This window comes from Brassica oleracea, chromosome C7 (genome assembly GCF_000695525.1).
Source record: "Brassica oleracea var. oleracea cultivar TO1000 chromosome C7, BOL, whole genome shotgun sequence".
NCBI classification, from domain to species: Eukaryota; Viridiplantae; Streptophyta; class Magnoliopsida; order Brassicales; family Brassicaceae; genus Brassica; species Brassica oleracea.
Window position 1 is genome coordinate 46,034,223 of NC_027754.1, and position 23,515 is coordinate 46,057,737.

Consider the following 23,515-nt stretch of genomic DNA (forward strand, 5'->3'; position numbering starts at 1 on the left):
AATCTCTCTTATTTTATTTCATTTTTCATCCTTACATGTAATTCATCTTCTTTTAGTAAACCAAATAACTGCCTATATATGAGCTCTCTCACAACTCAAGGCACACATATCTTTACATGTTTTAACTAATGATTTGATTTCTACTTGAGATTTGCATGGAAAGAAAATTCCCCCCTCCCTGATCACCATATAAATTTGTTCGTATTATTTTGATAATGTTCAATTTAGCATCCTTGGATGAGATGAAAGACTGCGTTATCACTACGTAATATACATATTAGTATTATACTATACTATTATACACATACATACATACATAATACAAAAGGTGTAATAATGTTTTGATCATATAGATATTAATTAGAAAAGGAGAAAAGAGAAAAAAAAGAGCGGAGTAGCAGAAAACAAGGAAGCTGGTGGGAAAGAGGAGACAAAAGAGAAAGGCTTTAACTCCACGCCTTGCTCCAGCTTCCAAACATATACCAACTTCTCCACGATCCTTTTCCACTTTACACGTTGTATATATATACATACACTCATTGTGGAGAAGTTACTATTTTATAGAGTAGTAAAAAAAAGAGAGAATATTTACCAATATTAGTCATACAAAAGTTTAACATACATTTTCTTTTCTTTATAAACCAAACTAAGATCATCGCTAAATAATAAACTCAGAATAAGATAGAACTAGTATAAACATAATTGGTAATGATCGATAATTGTAAAGATGCATATCGAAGCTTCGTGGATTCCAAGTTCAGTCATTCAATACAGTTGCGTATATGCATGCATACACGTCTTGTAACGTATACGCATATAGGTTCGTTCTTCATTACGTATACATACGGTAATGATAGTTGGATATATATAAATAAGTTTCAAAGATATATACAGCAAGGGGACAAGCCAGACTGTGATGTTCCTCATTTAAGATCCCTTCTTACAAATCGGGAATTTTCATTAATCTTCTTAATCAAAGAAAACCACATCAATTATTGATTAGCTTTCTTTTCTCTTTCACCTGTTTGGTTTTTGGTCGGTTGGTTAAGAGTTTTCCCACCGATTAAGTTTCGGCCCTAGGTTTTCCCGCATTGTAAAGCGTATAAACAATTTAATTGAAAGATCCAAAAGTGAATTGTGTACGAACCACTTTTTATCGTAAAAATCTTAGAAAATAGAGAAAAATAAGAATTTTGTTTTTTGAAAGCACTATATAATTAGTTCCAAAACTACTGAATAAGATACATGATTTTTTTATGAGTACTTCTCCATTTCATGTGAACGCAGTCTCAAGCGCAGAAATTACATCTGAAACAATCTATAAGCCGTAAAACCAGCTTTAAAAAAAAACAATCTACAAGCTGTAATGAGGATAACTTTGTTACTTTATATCTGCAAGAATAGTGTAGATGTTTGACCTTTTATGTAATAAGTCCATAATAAAAAGGTCTTAGGGAAGGATAGCATTCCCGTGATGGAGGCCGTAGGGTTTGTATTATTGTGTATAGTCTTTTCATCTCACCTTGCCTTATGTTCTGCGAGACAGATCATCCCTAGCTTACTCTTCTAATATATTTATAGCAATTTACCAATCAATTATGTGTGTATTACAACTATATACCAGACTTTCAAAACTAACACAAAATTCATGTTGAAGTATGTTTCTTTCATAATTTCTTGGGTTAGTGGATTTGGAGGTGAATAAAAGAAGAAATTTTAACTCAATAAATAAAAAAAATTAAAATAAAATTAAAATCTCTTCTTAAATGATGTGAACCTAATTTAAAGCCTATGCCAAAAGCACATATAGGCTTTTGATTTCTGTATATCCCAATAGCATAAAATATACAAAAGCCGAATTATCTTTACAATCATTTGCATTTGGATTTAAATAACCAAATGATTATAAACACAACCAATAGTAAGATAAAGATAGTTAGTGTTGAAACTAAACATCCGCATGCATAGAGCACTTAGATGAAAGTTAGATTATTAATTATTGAAAACCCTCGAAACTATCTGAAGAGACACATAGAATGGCTCCTTGGCATTTGTTCAGCCCCTTTAGTTTATCTTCTCATATATATAAGCATATGTTACACATCTTATTACATGCACTCACCCACATTGTATTCAACTCTTATACACGCAAGCAATTGTGTTAATGGCAACACATATTGATATCAACCAAAAGCTTAATGTATATCCAAGATCTCAAAACCAAGACCAGAAGAAGGTTATCACCCTCTCCCACTTGGACCGTCAATGTCCTTTACTCATGTACTTGGTTTTCTTCTACAAGAAGACCACGACTCGTGACTTTGACTCGGTCTTTTCCGACCTGAAACTCGGGCTGGAGGAGACTCTGTCTGTTTGGTATCCCGCCGCCGGCAGGTTGGGTTTGGATGGAGGTGGCTGCAAGCTCAACCTCCGGTGTAATGGGGGTGGTGCAGTCATGGTGGAGGCGGTGGCGACTGGTGTCAAGTTATCAGATCTTGGTGACTTGACTCAGTACAATGAGTTTTATGAGACTTTGGTTTACAAGCCTTCCTTCGATGGTGATTTCTCTGCAATGCCTCTTGTTGTTGGTCAAGTAAGTTTTATCGTAAATACTATTCATCTTCGCAAGAATTATGCTTAATTATAAAGTATACTGGTAAATCTTGTGTTTTGCTTTATGTAGTATTTTATGTGTAATAGATCAATGTTTTCATCAATATGATTCGTGGTCAATAAGAATATACCTAGACACAAACATTTCGTTCGCTTACAATAAAGAATTGTGAGATCAAAGTCGAGCTATAACGTACTTAGAAGGGGTTATAAATAAGCAAGTCAATTTATTCTTGAAAGTTTTGGATGTTTTCTTGATTTGTGTAGGCGAAGCTAATATTCTATGTTTAGTCTTTAACACAAGCATATTACCCCAGAAATTGGAAACCGTCTATTTTTATTTTATTATTAACAACAACAAAAAAAATCTAAAGGATTTATTAATCCATGTTCAGTGTTTGATCAACGACGTATAATAAATGTAGGTGACAAAATTTGCATGTGGAGGTTACTCAGTTGGAATTGGTACAAGCCATTCACTATTTGATGGCATCTCAGCTTACGAATTCCTTCATGCGTGGGCTTTCAACTCTCACAATCACGATAAATCCAATGGTAAGATTATTAATAAAAAGGATAATGTGGTCATCAAACCGGTTCATGATCGAGGAAATCTACTGGTTAACGGGGACACGAACCGGAGCCTCGGAGTAACCATGGCTGCAGCCATTTATCATCTGTACCAGCTGATCAAACAAGCCATGATGATCCATCAGGGGAAAAACCATAATTTCGAGTTAGCGGACTCTAGTTTTGTGATCAAAACATTCGACCTTAGTGGTGATGCGATAGAAACCATGATGAAGAAATCACCAGAAGGGTTCTTGTGCTCCTCCTTTGAGTTTCTTGCTGCTCATTTGTGGAAGGTAAAATCAATAAAGTTATTTAAGAACTTATTATTTCTCTAAATTTCTTTATATTATGTGGCTTATTAATTAGTAAGTTGGTTTTTTTTTCTTTATAGTTTCGTTTTCATAATAGTGCGCCTTTTAATTTCAAATGAAACCACCATTTTGAATGTCTTTACGTAAACTTTATTTGTGGCATACTATAAAAGTAAAATAAATAAATCAAGAACTTCACTTATGTATTGTGTTTTTCTTGTAGTTGAAAAAAAATGTTTTGTATTTTTCTTTAACTTATGTTTTGTGTTTGCGTTTTAAATTTTGTCCAAACATGTTTTGAAAAAAGATAAATTATATTTTCTCAAAAGAAAAAGAGATAAATTATCTTGCAAATATTTGAACAGTAATTTAACATGTAACACAAATGCAGTATTTGTATCAGAATTCATCAACGACATTATAATAGACATTAACATGTCTTTTTAAAAAGTTATTAACCGTATATCATATATATACAGGCGAGAACAAGGGCCTTGAGGTTGAGGAGAGACGCCATGGTGTGTTTACAATTCGCGGTGGACATAAGGAAGAGGACGGTGCCACCACTGCCAGAAGGATATTCCGGCAACGCCTACGTGCTTGCGTCCGTGGCATCAACCGCCGGAGAACTACTCGAACAACTAACACTCGAGTCAATAGTTAAAAAGATAAGAGAAGCCAAGAACTCAGTTGACCAAGACTACATCAACGCGTACATGGAAGCGCTTGGAGGTAGTGAACAAAGAAATGACGGAAACCTCCCTCCTATCAAAGAACTAACCTTAGTCTCCGACTGGTCAAAAATGTCATTTCACAACGTTGGCTTTGGCAACGGCGGCGAGCCGGCGGATTACGTGGCACCACTATGTCCTCCGGTGCCACAAGTTGCTTACTTCATGAAGAACCCTAAAGATGCTAGAGGGGTTATTGTGAGGATTGGTTTGGACCCACAAGATGTTAGTGACTTTTCAAATTATTTCCTTGGTTTTTAATAGGCTGATGCTGATGTGATAATTAATCAGTAGAATCTTTGTTTAATTACTATTTTGTGTGAATATGGCTCCTCTAAAGCATGCGTGTGCGCTAAAGACACTTTTATTGTAATTGGGTTATGATGGATGTATAATGACATCTATATATGCTTTGTGTATTTGTCGTTATCACTTTAATTTCTGAATATACTTTATCTCTTCCGGATTTTCTGTATATAAATATATAAAGTTATGCTATATGTTATCTTTGTAGACTTTTTCTTTAGGTCCCCAATGGACGCTTAAGCCTGCTTCTGGCCTATATGGGTTCAGTTTACAATGTCAAATGGTTGAGATAGGGCTCATGTAAGAGAATGTTCATAACGAGTTACAAGATTGATAATTTATAGACTAATCTGATATATTTTCTTTTAGTTGATGTACCCAAATTATTCTAGATAAAATTCGTTTTCTATGTACTGTTTAAAATTTATTAAACGCTTTTGGATCTCCCAAAGTTGCTAAAACCTGCGGGGAAACTTGTAAACAAGAGCTTGCAGTTTCTTTACAAAGAGAGCAAACAAAAAGACCAGAACCAAAGATAATACTAAATGATTGTGTCTGAATAAAACACTCTTTCTCATGTTGACCAAGTACATAGAAAACATAAAACAGATTCTCATATGCATGTTCTGAGTGAGCTATTATGCCATCCAAACCCCAAATCTCCTTCAAAGAACTCAGCTTGGCTCTGTTCCTGTTACATTGAAAGTAAATAATCATTTTGAATAAATTTAGCATTCTTTCAAAAAAAAAAGAAGAAGTAAATAATCATTAAATCTACTAGTGCAAAAATGGGCAAAGCAAATGGTTTGTTTATACCTTTGGCATCATGGAGTTGACAATATCATCCAAGGAACCAGCATTTGAAGGCATTGTATCATTCTCTAGCTTCTGTTGTCCCACAAATAAACCTTCATTTGGATTGCTACTTCTCAATCGCTGAGCATCAGTCATTGGGCCTAAGTTGTTTGCAGGCTGCTGCTTCATCTGTAATGGATCAATAAAGCCTGCTTGTGCAGCATCTGAGTTGCAGAAGTGGTTCCACTCCAAGGCGTCTGGTTTTGAATGAACATCACTCTGTGGAATGTTGGTTGACAATAAAGCGTTTGACCAGTCCTCAAGACGCTTGTTGATCTCGAAATGGGGAGACAACCCTGGGTTTAAGGATGGATATGACGACTGCTGGTGACCCTGGAGAACCAACTGATTATTAGGAGCAACCATTAAAGAGCTTTGTTGTGAACTAAAGCCCGGAAAAGCCTTATTGTTGTTGTTGATATGAAGATCATCTAAAGGCGGAATCGGCATTCCCTGAAGTATGTAACCTCCTCCATCATTGTGGTTACGAGGAAGCGATGATGACACATGTGGGAACACTCCTCCAAAGGAGTTTAGGCGACCAAGAGGATAATGCCTCATGGTTGCAGCTCCACCATGGAACTGACCGGATCCAAGAGGTATCTGCCTTTGGTGGTGGAAGCCGCCAAGCCCTTTGAGAGAACTCATCTGCATGAAGTGTGAGTCTATAGCCGCCATGCTAGCTTGTTGATTAGCTTCATTAGTTATTTTCTTCAACGCAGAGCGGAACTTCTGTAACCAAAAGACATTGTAGTTATGTTAGTGGAACCTTATTAACCAATAGGGCCGGATCTGAACACAACCCTATGAAACATTGGCTTGAACTCCCAAAAAATTTAAACGTTTTTTATATAGCCATAAGCCTTCAAATCATGAAAAAAAAATTTAATGAAAATTCTTCAAAAAATTTCTATAGCTTCCAAAATCTCAGATCCAGGCCTGTTAACCAATAAAAAGAATAATAGCCTCTCTCTCTCACACACACACACCTGAAGGTGGCTAGCAACATTCTCTCTTGTGAGCTTGTCAACATTCATCAGATCAAGAATCTTTTTCGGTTGAGCTTCTGCATCATTTCAACTTATCAATCAGAAAGAAAAAAATGATTACGCAAAGAAACTAAGTAAGAGATGAGATCAAAGAAACATTTACTCTCAACGCCCAAGTGATCAACAGCTGCTAAGAACTTATTGTGAAGCTCGCGAGTCCAAAGAACACGTGGCTTCTTCTGAGCCGTTGGATCATCGTTCTCATTCCCTCTTTCTTCATCTTCTTCTTCCACCTCTTCAAACTGATCTTTACGTTTCCTGTTTGCTTTCACACCGTTCTGATCAGAGTTTCCTTGGGATGATTCATCATGAATCACAATGCTCTTCATTTTCTTGAACTTGCTTTTCCTCACCACGTGTTGCCATATGTTCTTGAGCTCCTCGATACGCACCGGTTTAAGCAGGTAGTCGCAGGCACCGTGCTTGACTCCTTTCATCACGTACTTTGGATCGCTATGAGCAGACAACACTGCAAAATAATAATCAAATCATCACGTCACAAAGATCAATACAGAAACTAAACACAAGGCAGGGTGATGAATTGGTTGTTCATACTAATGACAGGTAAGTCCATTTCAAGCCCAACGAGCTCAAGGAGCTTGAAACCGTCCATGTCAGGCATGTCGACATCGCTAATAACGAGATCAAACTTGTTCTTGTTCTCCCTCAACAGCTCCAGTGCGGTCTGTGCACTGTCCGTTGTTGTAACTGCACATATAATTAATTACCCCCAAAGTAATTAGCTTTGTAATAATTTCCCCAAAAAAAAAAACTCTGTTTTTTAAAACAGAGCAAGAGACTGTTTCAAAATCAACCAACTCGAAAGATTTAAAGTCTGAAACTTTGATTGATATAGTAGCATATATGCAGAGAACTAATATAACTTCAAATAATGAATCTAACTAGATCTTAATTTTGATTACTCAAAAGCAAATATGTGTGAAAACATTAAGAGAGAGAGAAGGGACCATGGTATTGGCAGCGGTGAAGGAGAGTCTCGAGAATACGGAGACAAGTTTGGTCATCGTCAACGGCAAGAACTCTCATCCCCACTGGGAACTGGTCCACTGCTTCAAAATCTTGTTCCACAGTCATCTTCTTCAGAGATTTTCAACGCAGACAAGAGCCAGGAATTGAAGTAGAACAAGGACTTTAGAAACAAATATATATTAGTAGTAGATTATATAAAGATCCAATGAATGGGTCTGTAAAAGAGATAATGATTTAGGGGAAAAAAGGAGAATTTTTTTTTATGAGAGTAAAAAATTTGTTTTTCATCTGACGAGAAAGGAAGAAAGGCAAAAGAGAATCTAAGCTATATATGGTTAACTCAAAAACTCTGTGTATGTGATAAGTCTTCAAGACTGGCCAATTAAAACTCATTTGTGGAATTTTCTTCTTTTTTAAACAACTTGTATTTTTCTTTTTATCTTTTTCTTACCACTAGAAAACAAAAGACATTTTCGGACGAGAATCTGTTAGAAAATTCAGTGAAACAATCGATCATTTGTACGTGAGAGTCACGCGCCTCAAGGAGCGGAGTCTTGTCATTGGGTTTGGTTGGCTTCTTTTGACTGTCTATGAACTTGTCGGTTCAATTTTAACCAAGACTCGGTTCGGTTTATATACTTGTCGACTATAATTGTAGAATATGAGGATGGTCGACTCAGATTTATTTTTATAAAAATTTCGTTGAGTTCTTACCTTTTTATTTTTTTTATTTTTGATTTATGTATAGAAATGTGGATGATGAGGAGGAAGAGGCCAAATCGGAATCGTCAACGGAATATTCCGGTTTAACTAAAATTATTGATTTTTTTAGTTGGATAATGATGTTAATTACTAAGGGATGAAAAATTATAGGAAGGTAAATAAAGAAAAGAATGGATAGAAATGGGAAAGTGATTATGTATATGATTCTGTATATCATGTAATTAAGATTTGAGATATGTTTCATATATTGTACAGAGTATTGAAGGCAGGAAATATAATTTTTAGATATTGCATAAATGAAAACTTTCCTAAATCTATGTCTTTCGATTTAATTGACCGTCAAAACCGACTGTGTGGCAAACGGATTTATCATAGTAATTAACTGCAAACTATAGTAATTTAACTTTTAAAATCAAAATAGAATAATAACTGAGAAAAGACAGGCTTTAGGGAGAGCATGGTGAAAGTTGGGAAGTGCGAGACACGCATGAGCGTACTTCATGGCTTTTTCCTCTTTCGTGCAGTTTCAGAAAGATTCAGAAAAATACGTATCCATAATAAAGAACTAATAATAGCTAGTGCCGATGATATTTTAAACACAAGTACATTGTTACTTGGATAAACTTTCTTTTTGATAATACTTGGATAATATTTCACTCTAGTTATACGATATTTAGAAGAAGAAAAGTATGATTAGAAAGATGTTTATAATTTAGCAGATTCCGTGTAACGTTAAAAGGACTTAAGTCAATGTAATTGCTAGATTAAGCACAATATTATCACCGGCCATTTGTATCATATTTGACTTAATTAAGTTATAATTAAAAAAATTATTAGACAGAGACTATAAGTTGAGTAGCGATGAGAGTAACGATAAAAATCTTAGAATAAAAACTAAGAAGTCCTTGAAATTTGGGTCACATCCACATTTTTAGACTAGAAACAAAAGTTTCATGAATGCAAAATAAGATCCCAATGATTTAATAGACTTTTTTTATAATCCAGTATCCGCCCACTTTTGCGTGATCGACTAGCCCACCGGACCTAAGTCCATGCCATTACAGGATTTTTAAACGTCCACTAAAGGACTCCTCGTTACGCGAAGTGGTCTGGAGGGCGAGAGGCAGCCCATGTAAAATCTCTCGTGGCCAACGCGAATCGAATCCAAGACCGTATCGGGGCCGAAGCTCCCTCAAGTACCACTAGGCCAACTCGAGATGGTTTGATTTAATAGACTTTGTGTATTAATATTGTACTATATATCATAACAATCATATTGTATGCTTTCTTGGATTGGTCACCTACCGTGTTCGTTTCTGTACCCTCTCATTTCCTATTATACTATAAAGTATCCTACCTCAGAAAACGAATTTTCTTTTGGCTTAGATTTAACAAGATAAACATTATGATCATTGTCTTATGCAAGTTAAATGATTTAATACTACATTTATTTAACGTTCTGTTCTCCAATCTTATAACAAAATTCAAGGATACCAAAAAACAAAAACTACAAACTGTAACTCCTAAACTTTTCTAGTTTATCAAGCAACTCAAAAATTCTTACCTATAATCAAAATTAATAATATCAGAAATATTTTCTGTATAGAAAAAACTGATAAAACTGCTATTGACGAGTGACAAGGCTGACCATAGAATAAATGAAAGCATATTCAAGATTTCACTTTTTCAAAGAAAATCAACATACGTCCGATGCAATGCATTGGAAAAATAAAAGACAACTTTCTAATACAATTATTATCATTAATAGTTCCCCTAATTTTTTTTCTCTTCTTCTAAAGTGGCAAAAGAGAGATTAAAGAAATATGTTTTCTAGAAGATCCATGTTATGCACCAAATCTGTCAAGATTCTACAACTTAGTTATTGGAAGTCACTTGTCATTAGCTACTCTCATTGGCTATGGCTCGTAATCTCATATATATATTTTATATAAACACAATATTCACATTTAAACATGATAGAGAAGATATTATAACAGCAAAACTTTGGTGTAATGTTTATTAAAAATGAAAAAAAAAGATGCTGAAAGATTATAATGTAAAAGAAAGCAGACAACTAATAATAAATGGAGGGGAAAATCAAAATGAATCTAAGTCGAGTTAATCTTGTCTCCCACAAGGGCTAACCTGAGTAGTCAATAATATGCTTCTTGTTTGGTTGCTTCCTACTCATTTCCTACTCTCACTTATTTATGTTTTCAACTTCTCATACATATTTGAGGAAACTACGAATGATTTTTCTATTTATCGTCAACTCTAGTACATCATATCATAGTGTTTACTATTTATAGTAATCATTATCAAGTAATTATAAAACAGCTAGCTATGAACAATGATGGATGATGATGCATAGGATTGTTTTCATCATGAACCTTTTATTCACTTCAATTGATGGAAAATGTAGGTATTTGATAGCATGTTGTTGACTTAGTAGTAGGTCCTCGTTAGGGCTGGGCAAAAAACCCGGATCCGAAAAACCGAACCGAACCCGATCCGAAAAAGTAGTATCGAATCCGAACCGAAATTGATTAAACATCCGAATGAGTTCAAAATTTTGGTATTTAGAGAACCGAAACCGAACCCGATCCGAACCGAAGTATTTTGGGTACCCGATTATATCCGAAATTGATTTATATACCTATATATATTAATTATTTTTAGATTTAATATATATTAAGAACATCAAAATATATAAGATACTTTTAACTTATCCAAAATACTTATAAATATATACAAATAGTCAAAAGTAACATGTCTAAAATAGCTAAAATATACTCAAAACACCAACAATACTTATTGATTCTCAATCCAAATATTCAAACCAAACCAATTTATATGTTAATTTTAGGTACTTTGACATATGCTATTCAAATTTATAAGTAATATATTGTTTTGTTTATAGATTTTGAGAAATTTAAAGTATATAATGAATTTTAAAAATTTTTAAATAATTTAAATGGGTTATCCGAACCCGAACCGAACCCGCAAAGATCCGAACCGAACCCGAACCGAAATTTAGAAATACCCGAATGAAGCTGAAATCTTTGAACCCGAAAATCCGAAACCCGAATAGACCCGAATGGGTACCCGAACGCCCACCCCTAGGCCTCGTGTTGGTAAAAAACAAGGAGTAATCCTACTTAAGCTATTATGGGGAGCTACTAACACCTCATCATTGTTATAACACAAAGTACCAATTGTTACTGTATGACTAGTAATATTGTCATGATCATCTTCATATAGTACATGATTTATTCCATTTAAAACATTGTATAAACTGAGAACATAATAATCAAAAAGATGTCAAAACGAAGTGAAATTTTACTTTGCCATGAATGAGTCTAGCTTTCTCAACCATTGAATGAGCTCAATCCTATCTTTATTCATCATATATTCATGCAAGAAAAAGCAAAGCTCCGAGTCTATCCCTCTTACTCGCAAAAACTCTTTAATCGCCGTCTGAAAATCATACCTCAGACTCCTGCAAAGAAACAAAAAAAAAAAATCACAAGTTTCAGTAACTGCATTTTACCTAGAGCTAACGTTGTAAATCAAACTCACTAAACTAAGCGATTCTAGAAAGCAGAGAGATTTGTACCCGAACTTTGGTCCCATGTAAGGCTGGCCAGTGATTTTATCACGTCTAAGCATGTAAAGGTTTTGAATTTCGATACGGTTAGGCCATACGGAGCAGAGGAACTCCATGTCTTCACTCCCATCAGCCTTGGAGATGTCGACAAGAAGGCTAACGTGAAGAAGGACGTCGCGCCCTGAAGCATCTAAACCGGTTCGTGGAACAGTCATAAACCCATCGAACATAGTTGCTTCCATCTTGATGGTTTCGTCTTCTCCAAACTTGCCTTTCATCACAATGCATTGCTCGCCCGGACGATCATCAACAGAGAATGATTTGAACTCAGTCGCTGGCTGCATTTTAGTTTTAAAGTCAAAACAAAACAATCAGAAAAGGAACGGATCTCTCCCCATTTGCTCGGATATTGAACAAAACAGAACAGTAACTCTTGTCTTTGTCTCCCTCATCAATCTAATTGTTGAAACTAACAAAGCAATATACCCAACACAAGTGGAATCTAAGATTAGCATTCAATCCTAAACCCTAAATCATAAATCATAAACCCTAAAACCTGATTTTTAGCTGAAGGATAATACCTGATGCGGAGGAGCATATTCCGATTGATAATCGATCTCGTTTCTTATGATTCGAAGGAGGTTGGATCGGAAGGGAGAATTCGCCGACGCGATCGCTGCAAAGGATCGCCGCGAAGTAGTGATGTCTCGCGATTGGGGAGTTGGTAACAGAGGATTACATCGAGCGCAAGAAAGAGATGGAGAATGAGGATGAAAAACGCGAGCTTTCGAAAGAGTACGGAGGAGAAGAGCCATGGAGGTTTTGGTTTTCATGGTCGCCGTCGACGACATTAGGGCCTCGTCTGAGTGAGTTTCAATTGAACTAAACCGAAATTGAACCGGATCGGAATAGCTGGGCTTCCATATTATTATGTTTCTTATACTAACTAATTGCTAATAAGAGTAACCAATGGGCTTGAGTATATCTACTAATTATGTATGGGCCTTAAGAGCTATTAGTCGTATAAAAAAGCCCATCCGTTACTTAACTAGGGTTTCCTCTTATAAGTTAAAAAACGTTAGTCGCCATTTCTACTCGTTTAGCTTCCGCTGCGCCGCTGCACATCCCACGACGTCAAGATGGTAAGCCTCTCTGGTTGTTTCAATCAATCGTTTAGTTTGAATTGAGTTAAGAGCTTGATATTAGCTAGAAAATGGAACGAAAGTATTTATTTTTGTTTGTGTGAAATGGAAACGAAACAGCCGTCGCACAAGTCGTTTATGATCAAGAAGAAGCTGGCCAAGAAGCAGAGGCAGAACAGGCCTATTCCTCACTGGATTCGTCTTCGTACCGACAACACTATCAGGTTCGACCAAAACAAAAATTGTTTCTTTGTTTTCTTTCCCGATCTGTCGAATAGAAACATGTAGTTCGAGTTAGGACGGAGACAGTGAGTGAGTTCGGAAACCAGGGATTTGTAGTTGTAGTTGTGTATGTGTGTTGATTTAGGACAGAGACAGTGAGACAGTGAGTTCTGAAACAAGACATTCTTTTTTGTTCTAATGGTTTATTGTTGGTTTTTTCAGGTACAATGCCAAGCGCAGGCACTGGCGTAGAACCAAGCTCGGATTCTAGATGAACGCTTCATCTAAAAGTGTCTTGTTTTCTGTTCGGTTTAGCATTTCCTCTTATGTTGTGACATTTTCATTTCCTTTTGTAAGACTTGTCTCGTGATTTTCCATCAAATTTTCTATTTATAAAATGACATCGTTGCAGATGTGTTATTTGTTTGTCCAAGTTTCTTGTTTATTGGTTGATTTCATATCATCCAACTTCTGGCAATTTAGACCATGGATTAGGATTTATTTATTTATCTCAGTTATAGACTGACGTATGAAAAAATGGGTTCTTTGATGTGTTCCCAATCTGTTCTATTGATACTTTGTGCTTGCTTAGAATCTTACAAACTTCTTGTTTTATGTAGTTGATTCTAAATATAAGTATGTTTTATGTAGCAGACGATGTAAAAGATATTAGAACGTTAACAATCAAAGACTCGAGAGATAAGTAACAACTATTGCTCCTCTATCAATGGGAGTATCCGAATACAACAATGCTTATGAAAACACAATTATCGGTTCCTTGACAAAATGTCTAGCCATCATTGTGCTTATTCAATTAGCCACCTCTTTCAAATAAGTTCAAGAAGATGTTAAAAGGTTATATATAACTTAAATTCTTATTGTCAACTTATGGAGGCCAAAACTCAGCTTACGTTATGGCATGAGTCGATGATGGCATCGGCAAGATACTCACATTTTGCCATAGACAATCCAGCCAGCGATATCCTCCCGTCTTTAGTCATGTACACATGCCACTTGTTCGTCATGTTATCGCTCTGCTCATTTCACAGCAAAACAAACTTAAAACCCGTAGTCTCAATAAAGCCCAAGAGTATGACCATTTTGAGCAAATAAGCAAACCTGAGCTTTATTAAGGCCAGTGAATGAGAACATGCCAATTTGCTTCAGAATAAAGGACCAGTCCTTGCCACTCTTGTCTTTTGAAACAAGACTGTCATACAACCTTTGTCTCACAGTCTTTATCCTACCCGCCATCATTTCCATCTCTGCTTTCCACTCACCAAACATAGTTGCATCCCCCAACACATTAGCCACGATCCTCGCCCCGTGAACCGGTGGGTTCGAGTACATAGGCCTAGCAATCCTTTTCAACTGGCTCTTCACCCTGAAAAGAAAGTAGTGTTACTCTTGAAATTTCTGTACATAATAAGAAACTTGATTAAGTGTTTTATTACCTTGTAGCAGCATCGGCTGATGAGCAGACGACATTGATTGCACCTATTCTTTCAGCATAAAGACCCAAATTTTTACTATACGACTGAGCAACAAAAAACTCCATTCCACGTTCGGCGAATAATCTCACAGATGCTGCATCTTCATCAAGGCTTCCACTAGCAAAGCCCTGGAACATATGAGTGTATCATCAAAAGAAAGTTGAGTAGCTCTCAAACTACTCACAAGCAAGGTTCTACAAATCCCATTTAGGCGGCAAATAAATCATAACCGAAAGATTTTCTTAAAATCCGATTTAAGTAGTTCAAACTGGTTTAAACTATCCTAATTTTGGTTTTAATCGGTCTAACGCAATCTAAATCAATCTAAATTGATGTAAATCGGTTAAATTAAGCAACAAGGTTAGTGAGAGTCCAAAATTTGTCTGATTTATTTTGTGTATATCGAAATGTTTATTATATATCCAAAATAATTGTATTATTAGACCCAAAAAAAACTAAAATATAATAAATAAACAAAGAATTCGTTAATGCCCAAGCCTAGACCCCAAATAATCCGCATAGTCAATAGGTCTATACAAAGCGCCTAGCTACAGCCTCGCGATTTCTTGAACATTGCTCTAAGAGTAGGAATGTGATACCTACCTGGTATGCAACATCGAAAAACGGGATATGGTTCTTCTCCTGAACGACATCAGCTATTTTCACCCATTGTTCTGGTGTTGGGTCAATCCCAGTTGGGTTGTGAGCACAACCATGAAGCAAAATGAATGATCCTTCCGGAGCTTCCTGTATGAACCATCCTATTTCATGAGAGATATTCTTGATAGTTTATGGAATGATCATCACATAAAAGCAAACAAACCTTAATATCTTCTATCATCCCCTCAAAGTCCAAACCAATAGTTTTTGGGTCATAGTAACGGTATTCAGACCATGGAACTTTGGCATCATTGAAGATATTCTTGTGATTACCTGAAGTAGTATTAGTTTGTCAGTGGATAAAAACATGCTACATATGAATGCGTTATATATTTATGGTCATTGCAAACACACACCCCATGTTGGTGCTGATATCAGAACTTTAGCTCCAGGGAAGTAACGCTCAATAAGAGCCGCTGCTAGTCTCAGTGAACCGGTTCCGGAAAGACCCTGAATGGTTGCCACCTGGTGATTTGGAGCAAAGGGAAATGAATTAGCTAATACTAAAGCATAGCTGAGAAAAAAGGATCATGAAGAGGGAACACATGAACATACTTTTTGTTCCTTAATAACAGGATGACCAGCTCCAAAAAGCAGCTCAGCAGTGGCCTTGTTGAATGCAGCCAACCCCTCTATTGGTAGATACTGCAGTTTTCATCCAAGCCTAAGTAAGTATTAAGCATATTCTGAATGATCTAATTGTTTGTAAACACACATTTTCAAAGTTACCTCTTTATTATCTCCTCTCTCTAACATCAGGTTCTCGGCCTAAAAATAAAAAAATTAAGAAGATTAACTATCACTTAATCTGTCAAAGACATTCCGCAATGCGACAAAACTTAGAGAGAGAGGCTAAAATCTTTCAAACCTTTTTAACGACGTTAAGCACATAAGGCTGGAGTTCCTCGGTTCGATAAGCGCCAACACCGAGATTGAGTTTAAGCTCGTTAGTGTCAGCTTTGAATGCTTCGCTGACTCCAAGAATAGGGTCTGGTGGTGCCATTGTTATACCCTCGAAACGAGAAGGTTTCACTGAAACCGACATGGTCACCCGACTAAGAGACTGTAACAAAAGCCACTTTAATCAGATATGCTGATGCAGATTACAAACTACAGTTAGCAAACTTAGCTTTAAATGTCATTTAGACTGTTCTCGTAAAGACAGTACCTTTGTTCTCAGGAAGGGGTTCGAACCTGAGGGTCCAAGTTTTAGCTTATCCTGAGTAAAAAAAAAAAACAAAGGCAGGTTGTGAATAAAGAGATGCGGAATCATTTTGCCTTATTGGTAAGAGGCTAAGAGCTAAGCATATAATTTTGTCTGCTAAAACTTCATTGGTTCTAATCTCTTAGAGCAAGTACCTTGTTAATCTCGCGCGGTAACAGAGAAGTCGAGCCGAGAGAGAGCATTGAAGAAGCCATGGAATCGATACGGATCAAAAAAAGGCTGCAAGAGATCCTAAGTCAGTGAGAGTGAACTTAGACTACTTAGTACAAGGATAAGCTATTCAGACAGATGACGTGGTGTGAAGATGATCCACACAAGAGATACAGAAGAGATGACTAGTCACCTGAACTTCGTTACGACCGCGGTATGGAAACGATCAGATCGAGATTACTGTAGAGAGAACAATGGATCACGAGACGATAAGTACGAAGTTAATTACTCTAGGCTTGTCTTGATAGAGGGTATTATGGTCACTGCACAGTGTTTAAAAATCTAAAAAGTACAAAAGAGTTTGGATTCTGTCTGGATAGTAGTTGATGACTTTGTAACAGTTCAAAGCTGATATAACAAATACAATAATTACGAGCGAATACCCCTGGGAAACCTCTGTTCTCACATTTTCACCCCCAGAGTTCTTAGGTAATCAGATCAAACCCTTTTTGTAGGCAACAATTATTTGCTTTTTTTTTTTGAAAAATACAATTATTTGCTTTTAAGACGATGATGGTGTTGTTAACCGGATAAATGTGGAAGATCATAAAGGAGACGACCATAACGTTCCATCCCATTCGTAGATAATTATTAAAACAAAAGAGAATCATGTTTTCATAATATAAAATCATAATTTCATGGATAAATTTTGACGACTAAAGTGTTTTTCTCTAATTTTTCAATCGAACATATTTTAAAAGAAAATAAATACAATTGCTTACAAGATTGCACGTAAAGTTTGGAGTTTTTCATATGTTATATTTTTTTTTACGCTTTCTTTCTACTGGTTTGGCTTTTCAAATTGGTATCTATTTCAAACTAGATTAGCAATTGTTTGACAAGAAAAAAAATCACGATTCCATTTGAAATCACTAGAAGAGTAAAAAGATATCTGATGATTATCTAGTGGTATAAGCGAAGCAGAGTATGAAGATGATTTTTGCTTCTAAACGGCCCCCATCAACCAATCTCTGTCCATTATCATATGGTTCTTTGAGCTATGCATACATTTAAAAATGTTTTGAGCTGCAGACTCATTTAATATATCCAAAATCGAAACGTGACGCATATGTTTCTGGCAATTAGATTAACGCTAAAGAACGTGCACAGCTTGGAGAGAGCGTTCAGAAACCACGAACCACATCTTCTTCCTGTGTGTGCATTATCGGAACTGGTCTGGTCAATAGAGTAAATAGGTTAGAGTATGAAGGGTGAGTTTTAAGGAACGTGTTAATGTCTTATGTCGTAATGATGATACATGGACCCACTCCACGCAAGAGAAAGCAGCTGACTCAAATGAGAGACGCACATTCTTAATGAGGGTCGTCGTGGGATCCAATCACTCTCGGTTCCTAATCCACTTAATAATTTCCATGCGCCTCTTTCACGTTAAAGCTGAATATAAGCATACTTTAAATATAAGTTAATATTTTGGTCGACTACTTCTTTCATTTCAAACGTTGTTGTCTTTTACCTATTCCCAACGCAAATATTCTAATTACCTTTTAAACTTAAAACATATATAAATTCCTATATCCATCTAAAAATTTCTGAATTTTGGTGGAGAATAGTCGATATACATACATGTCTATTTCATTTAAATAGACCGACCAACTTAAGAAGTACCAGGTAATACTCTAATTAATAGTTTAATACTTGTTTTAATGGTGGACCTTAAACCAAAACAATACGAAGCAAACGGTGTACGTAATCCACATCGTAACTTTTGAAACACAAGGTTAAGTATATATTGATTTTGAATCTTATAACAATTTCAACAAATGCAATGATAGATAATGAAGATTATTTGTCTTTTTTTTTTTGTCAAGATGAAGATTATTTGTCTAAAACGTTAATTTTCATAGACATACGTGAATATGGTAAATTTCAGGGTTTTTTTTTGTTACTGTTCGTACCATTAAGCCACTAGACCTCACTGCTTTGCTGTTCTCCCGCTGTATTTGGAACACCTTTCTGTTTCAGATACACCTCCAGAGGAAACGTTGCAGCTTGCAGAAGACTCATCATGCTCACTCTGGAAGCTGGGTCTGAGTTTAAGTCAATGTTCCCCCCTGCCGCTGGCAGTTCAACCGCTGGAATGCTCTCAGCTTCTGTCTCCTCTCTGCACTGATCTGACTGCGCCTGCTGGCTTGCCTGTCCTGTTTCTCCCCTGTTCCGCTTCCGCATCATGAGCGTCTTGAACCGCCTCTTCACCGCCTCGCACACGGTGCAAGTGCACGACGGCTTGTGTTTGCCTTTCCCACTCGGCGGCTGGCTGCAGACAATGCACGAACAGCCAGCTCGGTGTCTTGGGTGCTTGGTCGTGGCTGCAACCTCGGTTTCTCCTTGTTCACCTGTGGTGGTGATGGCTGCATTTGCTAAAGTGTCTAGAGCAGAGGCCGCCTCCTGGTTTGATGATGCCAGTCTCCTCCTTTTGAACTCTGTGCAAATGAAACTTTAGTTTCTAATGTAAAAAAAAAGTTTCTAATGAAGCATACTGATCATTACCTTTGCTTAGCCGGAGAAGTGTATCCTGTTCTCTTGGGGTGAGTTCATCAGGTGCAGAACATGAAGACCTGTAGATAAAAAGACAGCAAGTCATATTATTTGTCTCAGTGAGGAGTCATGTGCAATGTCCTGTAGGTTAAGCACATGAACATGTATGCAGTCTCGTTTACCTGCTAGGATCCAAGACATTATCAGAGCACAACCATTTTGGTGGAAGAAGAGTATCCACAGGAAGCCGTCGCCATTTAGCACAAGCATCACACTGAACCCATTGCTCTTGTTCCCTGAGAATCCAAGGATCACATATTAGAGCCAAACAGTGTTTTAAAACTCGGTATAGCTGAGCCTAGGCGTCTGACTAGTCCGCAAATCGGACATGCAAAACAATTTTTCTAGAACAATTTTTTTTTTAAAATATTGGTCTGGGCGTTTAAAAAATCGGTCTAGACTCCCACCTAATCAATAATCCAATATAAAGCGCCTAACTACCGCCTAACGATTTATTGAACATTCCAAACAATCATATGTCAGTTTCTTGGTCATTCAAAGTGTACTTTAACATCTTCTGATCATATCATTACACAGTACATGAAGCCTCACCCTGTTTGACGTGACACAAACACGGTCCTCTTCCCGAAAACTGGTGGTTCCTGCATAGCATCAAGTACATATGATTTTCAGAAACTACAGTGCAAAGGTCCAGCTGCTTTTGTGAAAAACAGGTAATTCTGTATCAACTCACATCATATTCTTCAAAATCGTGATCTTCCACTGTACAGATGCTCGGTTTAGCAGACTGAGGAGGCCGCAGCAGTTCCTGCGCCTCCTCCCAGGTTAATCTCAGTTCCAGAACATCTACGCTATCAATGAGCAGTCGCTTGCTCTTAGTGCCAATATTTCGAACACGTTTCCTAGCAGAGATTAGCGACGGCTGAAGCATTAAGCCGTCCTTTGACATGTCGTCAGACTTGTCAAGTTTAGACCAGTTGATGTCACCACATCCCGAACTCAAGTTGTTGGAAAACATGTTCAGATTGGGTTCACTGCTTCCCTTGAACATCTGAAGAAACATCAATACTTTTAGTTCAATACTTCACTTCATCAGAAGCTTATCATTTCAACATGAAACTGGCATGCTTTTACCTGTGCTGCTGTAGAGTTTGTGGCTTTACGGTATCCCATTACGAGTTTTCCTTCAGGTTCCGTGCGGCTGAACGTTACTGCAGATATCAAGAAAAATTTTTAAAACATCAAACATAATAAAAAGTAGCATAGAGCGCACGCAGCACATGATCAAAAACGCTTAATGTCAATGTTTGATTTAATCATACTAGGTAGGCATGCGGGTTCGGTTCTGACATATATCTTAACGAATTAACACAAAATAAAGTTTGGTTTGCTTCGGTATTCGGTTAGCTCAGTTTTTGAAAATTCTACTGAAGTTTTTGATTTCGGTATATTTTGGTTTAGTTTTGTAAAAATTTGGATAATTCTTTAATTTCGGGTAAATTTGGTTAGTTCGGTTTGAAATTTGATTAGTTTTGTTAGTAAAGTTTTGAGTTTTTGTTATGGTTTGGTTATAATCAATTACGGAACAAAAAACTGAAAAAAACTACTGAATCGAACCGAACTAACCAAAAAATTTGGTTCGCTTCAGTTAAAAATAGGCCTAATACCAGGGTTCCAACAACATGTTATGAGTAAATGTAACGAAACAAGAGGATTTTGAAAAGTACCAGTATCACCAGCTTGCAACTGCATTGACTGTATGCAAGGAGTCACACCCTCCAAAACATACATCCTGCTGTTATTATTAGGCCAAAACCTGAACTGGAACACCCATTCTTTCCCTTTTATGTCTTGTATCTTTAACGGGAGGCCCTCAGGTTGAGAGATCGGTGGAAAATATGCCTAAATTACCAACCACAAAAGCTTATTAGCTGATACTAAAGCACATTTTATGGAGAATCAAGTTACCTCTGCACATGCTTTAGGAAGAACCAGTCGACCAATCCGACCAGCATCACTTGCACTCAGAACTTTTTCAAAGAGTGGTATAATTTTCGAGTTTGAGCTTGAGAGAATAAACAGTTAAGGACACACCTTAGCATAGAAGAAGATATTGCAAAAAAAAAACATAGAATAAGAAATGTTATGAAACATACAGATGAGGATACTGTCCAGATAATTGCTGCAACTCCTGATCAGTGATCCTAGGCCAATAACGAGGAAGCAACTGAGTCTTGCCTCGACCTTCTGGAGGAGGCCTAGCGACGTGAATCTGCGACACGAGGCTCCCGTTAGGCTCCATGGGAGGAGCAGTAGTGGGAGCTGAGTTCGCAGGTTTTGGAAGGAGTTGTCTAGACCGAGAGGCGAGTTGGAAAATAGGAGTAGTCTTGCTTCTGTCGTCCACATCATGAAATTGACTTGTCATAAGAGTAGGTCCAAGAGAAATGCTCAAGTTTGGCTGTGCAGATTCTTTCTTCTCAGTGTTGTGTCTGAGAGCTTCTAGTCTTGCGGGAAGGAGAGATTCCTCTTGTTTCATCTGAAGGAAAGGTTGTGTGGGGGAGATTCTTTGGAAATGAAGCAAGTGGTTCAGGTTTGTCCTCTCGAGAACGCTGCTTACATGCTCTGCTGAAGCAAATGTAGGGAACTCCCTACCGTTGGATTCGACATTCATCTGAGTATTGTTAGGATAAATAAGCAATCCAAGTCCCACATCGGATATTAGACCGAAAAAAATTATAATATATCTAGTCCAACTCCGCTTAGTCTTACAGAGGCCTTTTGGAGAGTAAAAGACACAAGAACAAATCAGTGAGAGGTTAGTCTTACAGAGAATAGTCCGGATTTTTTGGCGCAGGTTATACATGTAACACCACCATTATCCACAAGCTCCATCATGAATCTAGAAGCAATGCATCCACAGTGAAGACGCTGATTAAAAAAAAAAAAAAAACACAAATCAAAACATGTTTAGAGCACAAAACAGATTTTAAGCAAATGGATTATTTTTTCTTCTTTCACCTTGTCACATGAATTACACTCTCTCCAACCAGACTCCTCTGCGTGGAACACTTGGCAGAAAATGGACTGCTCGTATGCAGACCTAACTCCAACATCCAACAAAAAAAAAACTTAGCTCAAAAAGTAACCAACTTTGAATTGAAACATGGAGATTGAAGAGTGACTAAGTTCGCTTACCCACACTTATCGCAGAGAGAGGCCAATTCGCCCGATCGCATCGACCAGCCTCTCTTCCACTCCCCCGACGTGGAGGTAGATCCACACTGTGCGTTCATGCACACCTTTGTTGACTCCATCGTTGACCAAACTGTTAATCAACAGAACAAAGGAAGAGCGTTTTGAAGATAACCCAATTCAAATCAGATACGAGAATGCATACGGCGGAGCATAATAGAAGATGTGAGATGTGGAGTTAAAGAAGAGACAATAATCTCCAAGTCAAAAACTCAAATTCTACATCTTTTTTATTTTCTTCAACTCACAGAATCATAGTTCCAAAATCTACGGCCTTTTGAATTTAAAACCATGCATATATAACAAATAAATAAAAATATATATATGAAATAAACGTTAATCGAAGAAGTGAATTAATCAGAGCGTAATCACCAGAAGAGTAAACCGTTATTTACCTTGGGTGTATAGAGAGCAGATTAGATCGGAAAGAACGTGTACTTGTGAAAGGACAACAAGTTGAAGTTCGAACCAGTCAAAAAGTCAAAACCGACCAAAGTGAACGATGAACTCGAGCGATCTTCAGATTGGTCTGAAACATCGGGAAGAAAAAGGCAACACGGAGAAGTGGCAGAGGATGTAGAAAATTAGAAATGGCATGTTTGTTTATTTATTATTAGAAGGGAATGAAGAAGTTGGTGAACAGAGGATTAATCTCCCATTAACATCAAAAGGTTTTGCGAAGACAGAAACTATCACCATTGGATTAACACGAAAACAAATCTGAACCGTTAGATGGAAACTTTATTTTCTCCCTGTTGAAAACCTGATGACGTCACCTAACGAAACTGCTGGCGTCAGTAGACCTGTAAAACGCAACCGTGTAAGGAAATAAAATAAGAATCGTTTGGATTGATAAGAGAGGCATTACAGACGTAAATAAATCTGGAAGCAAGCCTTGGCGACGACCTTTGAGTAAACTTTACTCATACTCTATCCATAAATAATACTATGTCCCAGTAACTAGTAATAGGAATTTATAAAATTATTATACAGACGATAACATGTCATAGTAATAATAAATTAGCGAAGAAACTTT

The 23,515-nt window shown here is 36.9% G+C and overlaps 6 protein-coding genes across 7 annotated transcripts; 2 read left to right on the forward strand and 4 right to left on the reverse strand.

The window, feature by feature from the left end:
• The first annotated feature begins 1,954 nt into the window (after positions 1 to 1,954).
• LOC106303835 (omega-hydroxypalmitate O-feruloyl transferase) lies at positions 1,955 to 4,657 on the forward strand. The gene is made up of 3 exons (XM_013740170.1): positions 1,955 to 2,593; positions 3,039 to 3,479; positions 3,977 to 4,657. The coding sequence occupies exons 1-3, from the start codon at positions 2,165 to 2,167 to the stop codon at positions 4,487 to 4,489; spliced, it is 1,383 nt and encodes a 460-aa protein (XP_013595624.1). The 5' UTR covers positions 1,955 to 2,164; the 3' UTR covers positions 4,490 to 4,657.
• Positions 4,658 to 4,951: 294 nt separating this feature from the next.
• On the reverse strand, positions 4,952 to 7,716 carry LOC106307094 (two-component response regulator ARR10). Its single transcript, XM_013743960.1, is given in 7 exon segments — positions 4,952 to 5,191; positions 5,193 to 5,225; positions 5,351 to 6,121; positions 6,379 to 6,455; positions 6,542 to 6,907; positions 6,994 to 7,146; positions 7,407 to 7,716. Coding segments are annotated over 7 exon segments (1,767 nt in total). The 5' UTR covers positions 7,534 to 7,716.
• Positions 7,717 to 11,369: 3,653 nt separating this feature from the next.
• LOC106304103 (uncharacterized protein At2g39795, mitochondrial) lies at positions 11,370 to 12,632 on the reverse strand. The gene is made up of 3 exons (XM_013740489.1): positions 12,340 to 12,632; positions 11,768 to 12,096; positions 11,370 to 11,650 (listed from the first exon to the last, which is right to left on the reverse strand). The coding sequence occupies exons 1-3, from the start codon at positions 12,607 to 12,609 to the stop codon at positions 11,491 to 11,493; spliced, it is 759 nt and encodes a 252-aa protein (XP_013595943.1). The 5' UTR covers positions 12,610 to 12,632; the 3' UTR covers positions 11,370 to 11,490.
• Positions 12,633 to 12,826: 194 nt separating this feature from the next.
• On the forward strand, positions 12,827 to 13,555 carry LOC106304517 (60S ribosomal protein L39-1-like). Its single transcript, XM_013740921.1, has 3 exons — positions 12,827 to 12,900; positions 13,021 to 13,124; positions 13,345 to 13,555. Exons 1-3 carry the CDS (start codon positions 12,898 to 12,900, stop codon positions 13,391 to 13,393), a joined length of 156 nt encoding a protein of 51 aa, XP_013596375.1. The 5' UTR covers positions 12,827 to 12,897; the 3' UTR covers positions 13,394 to 13,555.
• Positions 13,556 to 13,826: 271 nt separating this feature from the next.
• Positions 13,827 to 16,959, reverse strand: LOC106302007 (aspartate aminotransferase, chloroplastic-like). Of its 2 annotated transcripts, none has more exons than XM_013738508.1 (12): positions 16,844 to 16,959; positions 16,635 to 16,719; positions 16,444 to 16,494; positions 16,144 to 16,338; positions 16,005 to 16,043; positions 15,831 to 15,920; positions 15,632 to 15,740; positions 15,439 to 15,548; positions 15,219 to 15,362; positions 14,577 to 14,743; positions 14,242 to 14,506; positions 13,827 to 14,156 (listed from the first exon to the last, which is right to left on the reverse strand). In XM_013738508.1, the coding sequence occupies exons 2-12, from the start codon at positions 16,692 to 16,694 to the stop codon at positions 14,025 to 14,027; spliced, it is 1,362 nt and encodes a 453-aa protein (XP_013593962.1). In that variant the 5' UTR covers positions 16,695 to 16,719; positions 16,844 to 16,959; the 3' UTR covers positions 13,827 to 14,024. The 2 variants fall into 2 exon arrangements, with proteins under 2 accessions (XP_013593962.1, XP_013593963.1); XM_013738509.1 differs by having other exon boundaries at positions 16,635 to 16,731; positions 16,844 to 16,958.
• A 1,677-nt stretch (positions 16,960 to 18,636) lies between these two features.
• LOC106301154 (B3 domain-containing transcription repressor VAL2) lies at positions 18,637 to 23,300 on the reverse strand. Its single transcript, XM_013737491.1, has 13 exons — positions 22,875 to 23,300; positions 22,423 to 22,552; positions 22,246 to 22,327; positions 22,054 to 22,155; positions 21,384 to 21,898; positions 21,196 to 21,292; positions 20,955 to 21,129; positions 20,362 to 20,438; positions 19,961 to 20,278; positions 19,819 to 19,868; positions 19,389 to 19,502; positions 19,219 to 19,286; positions 18,637 to 19,151 (listed from the first exon to the last, which is right to left on the reverse strand). The coding sequence occupies exons 2-13, from the start codon at positions 22,539 to 22,541 to the stop codon at positions 18,637 to 18,639; spliced, it is 2,232 nt and encodes a 743-aa protein (XP_013592945.1). The 5' UTR covers positions 22,542 to 22,552; positions 22,875 to 23,300.
• Positions 23,301 to 23,515: the final 215 nt, after the last annotated feature.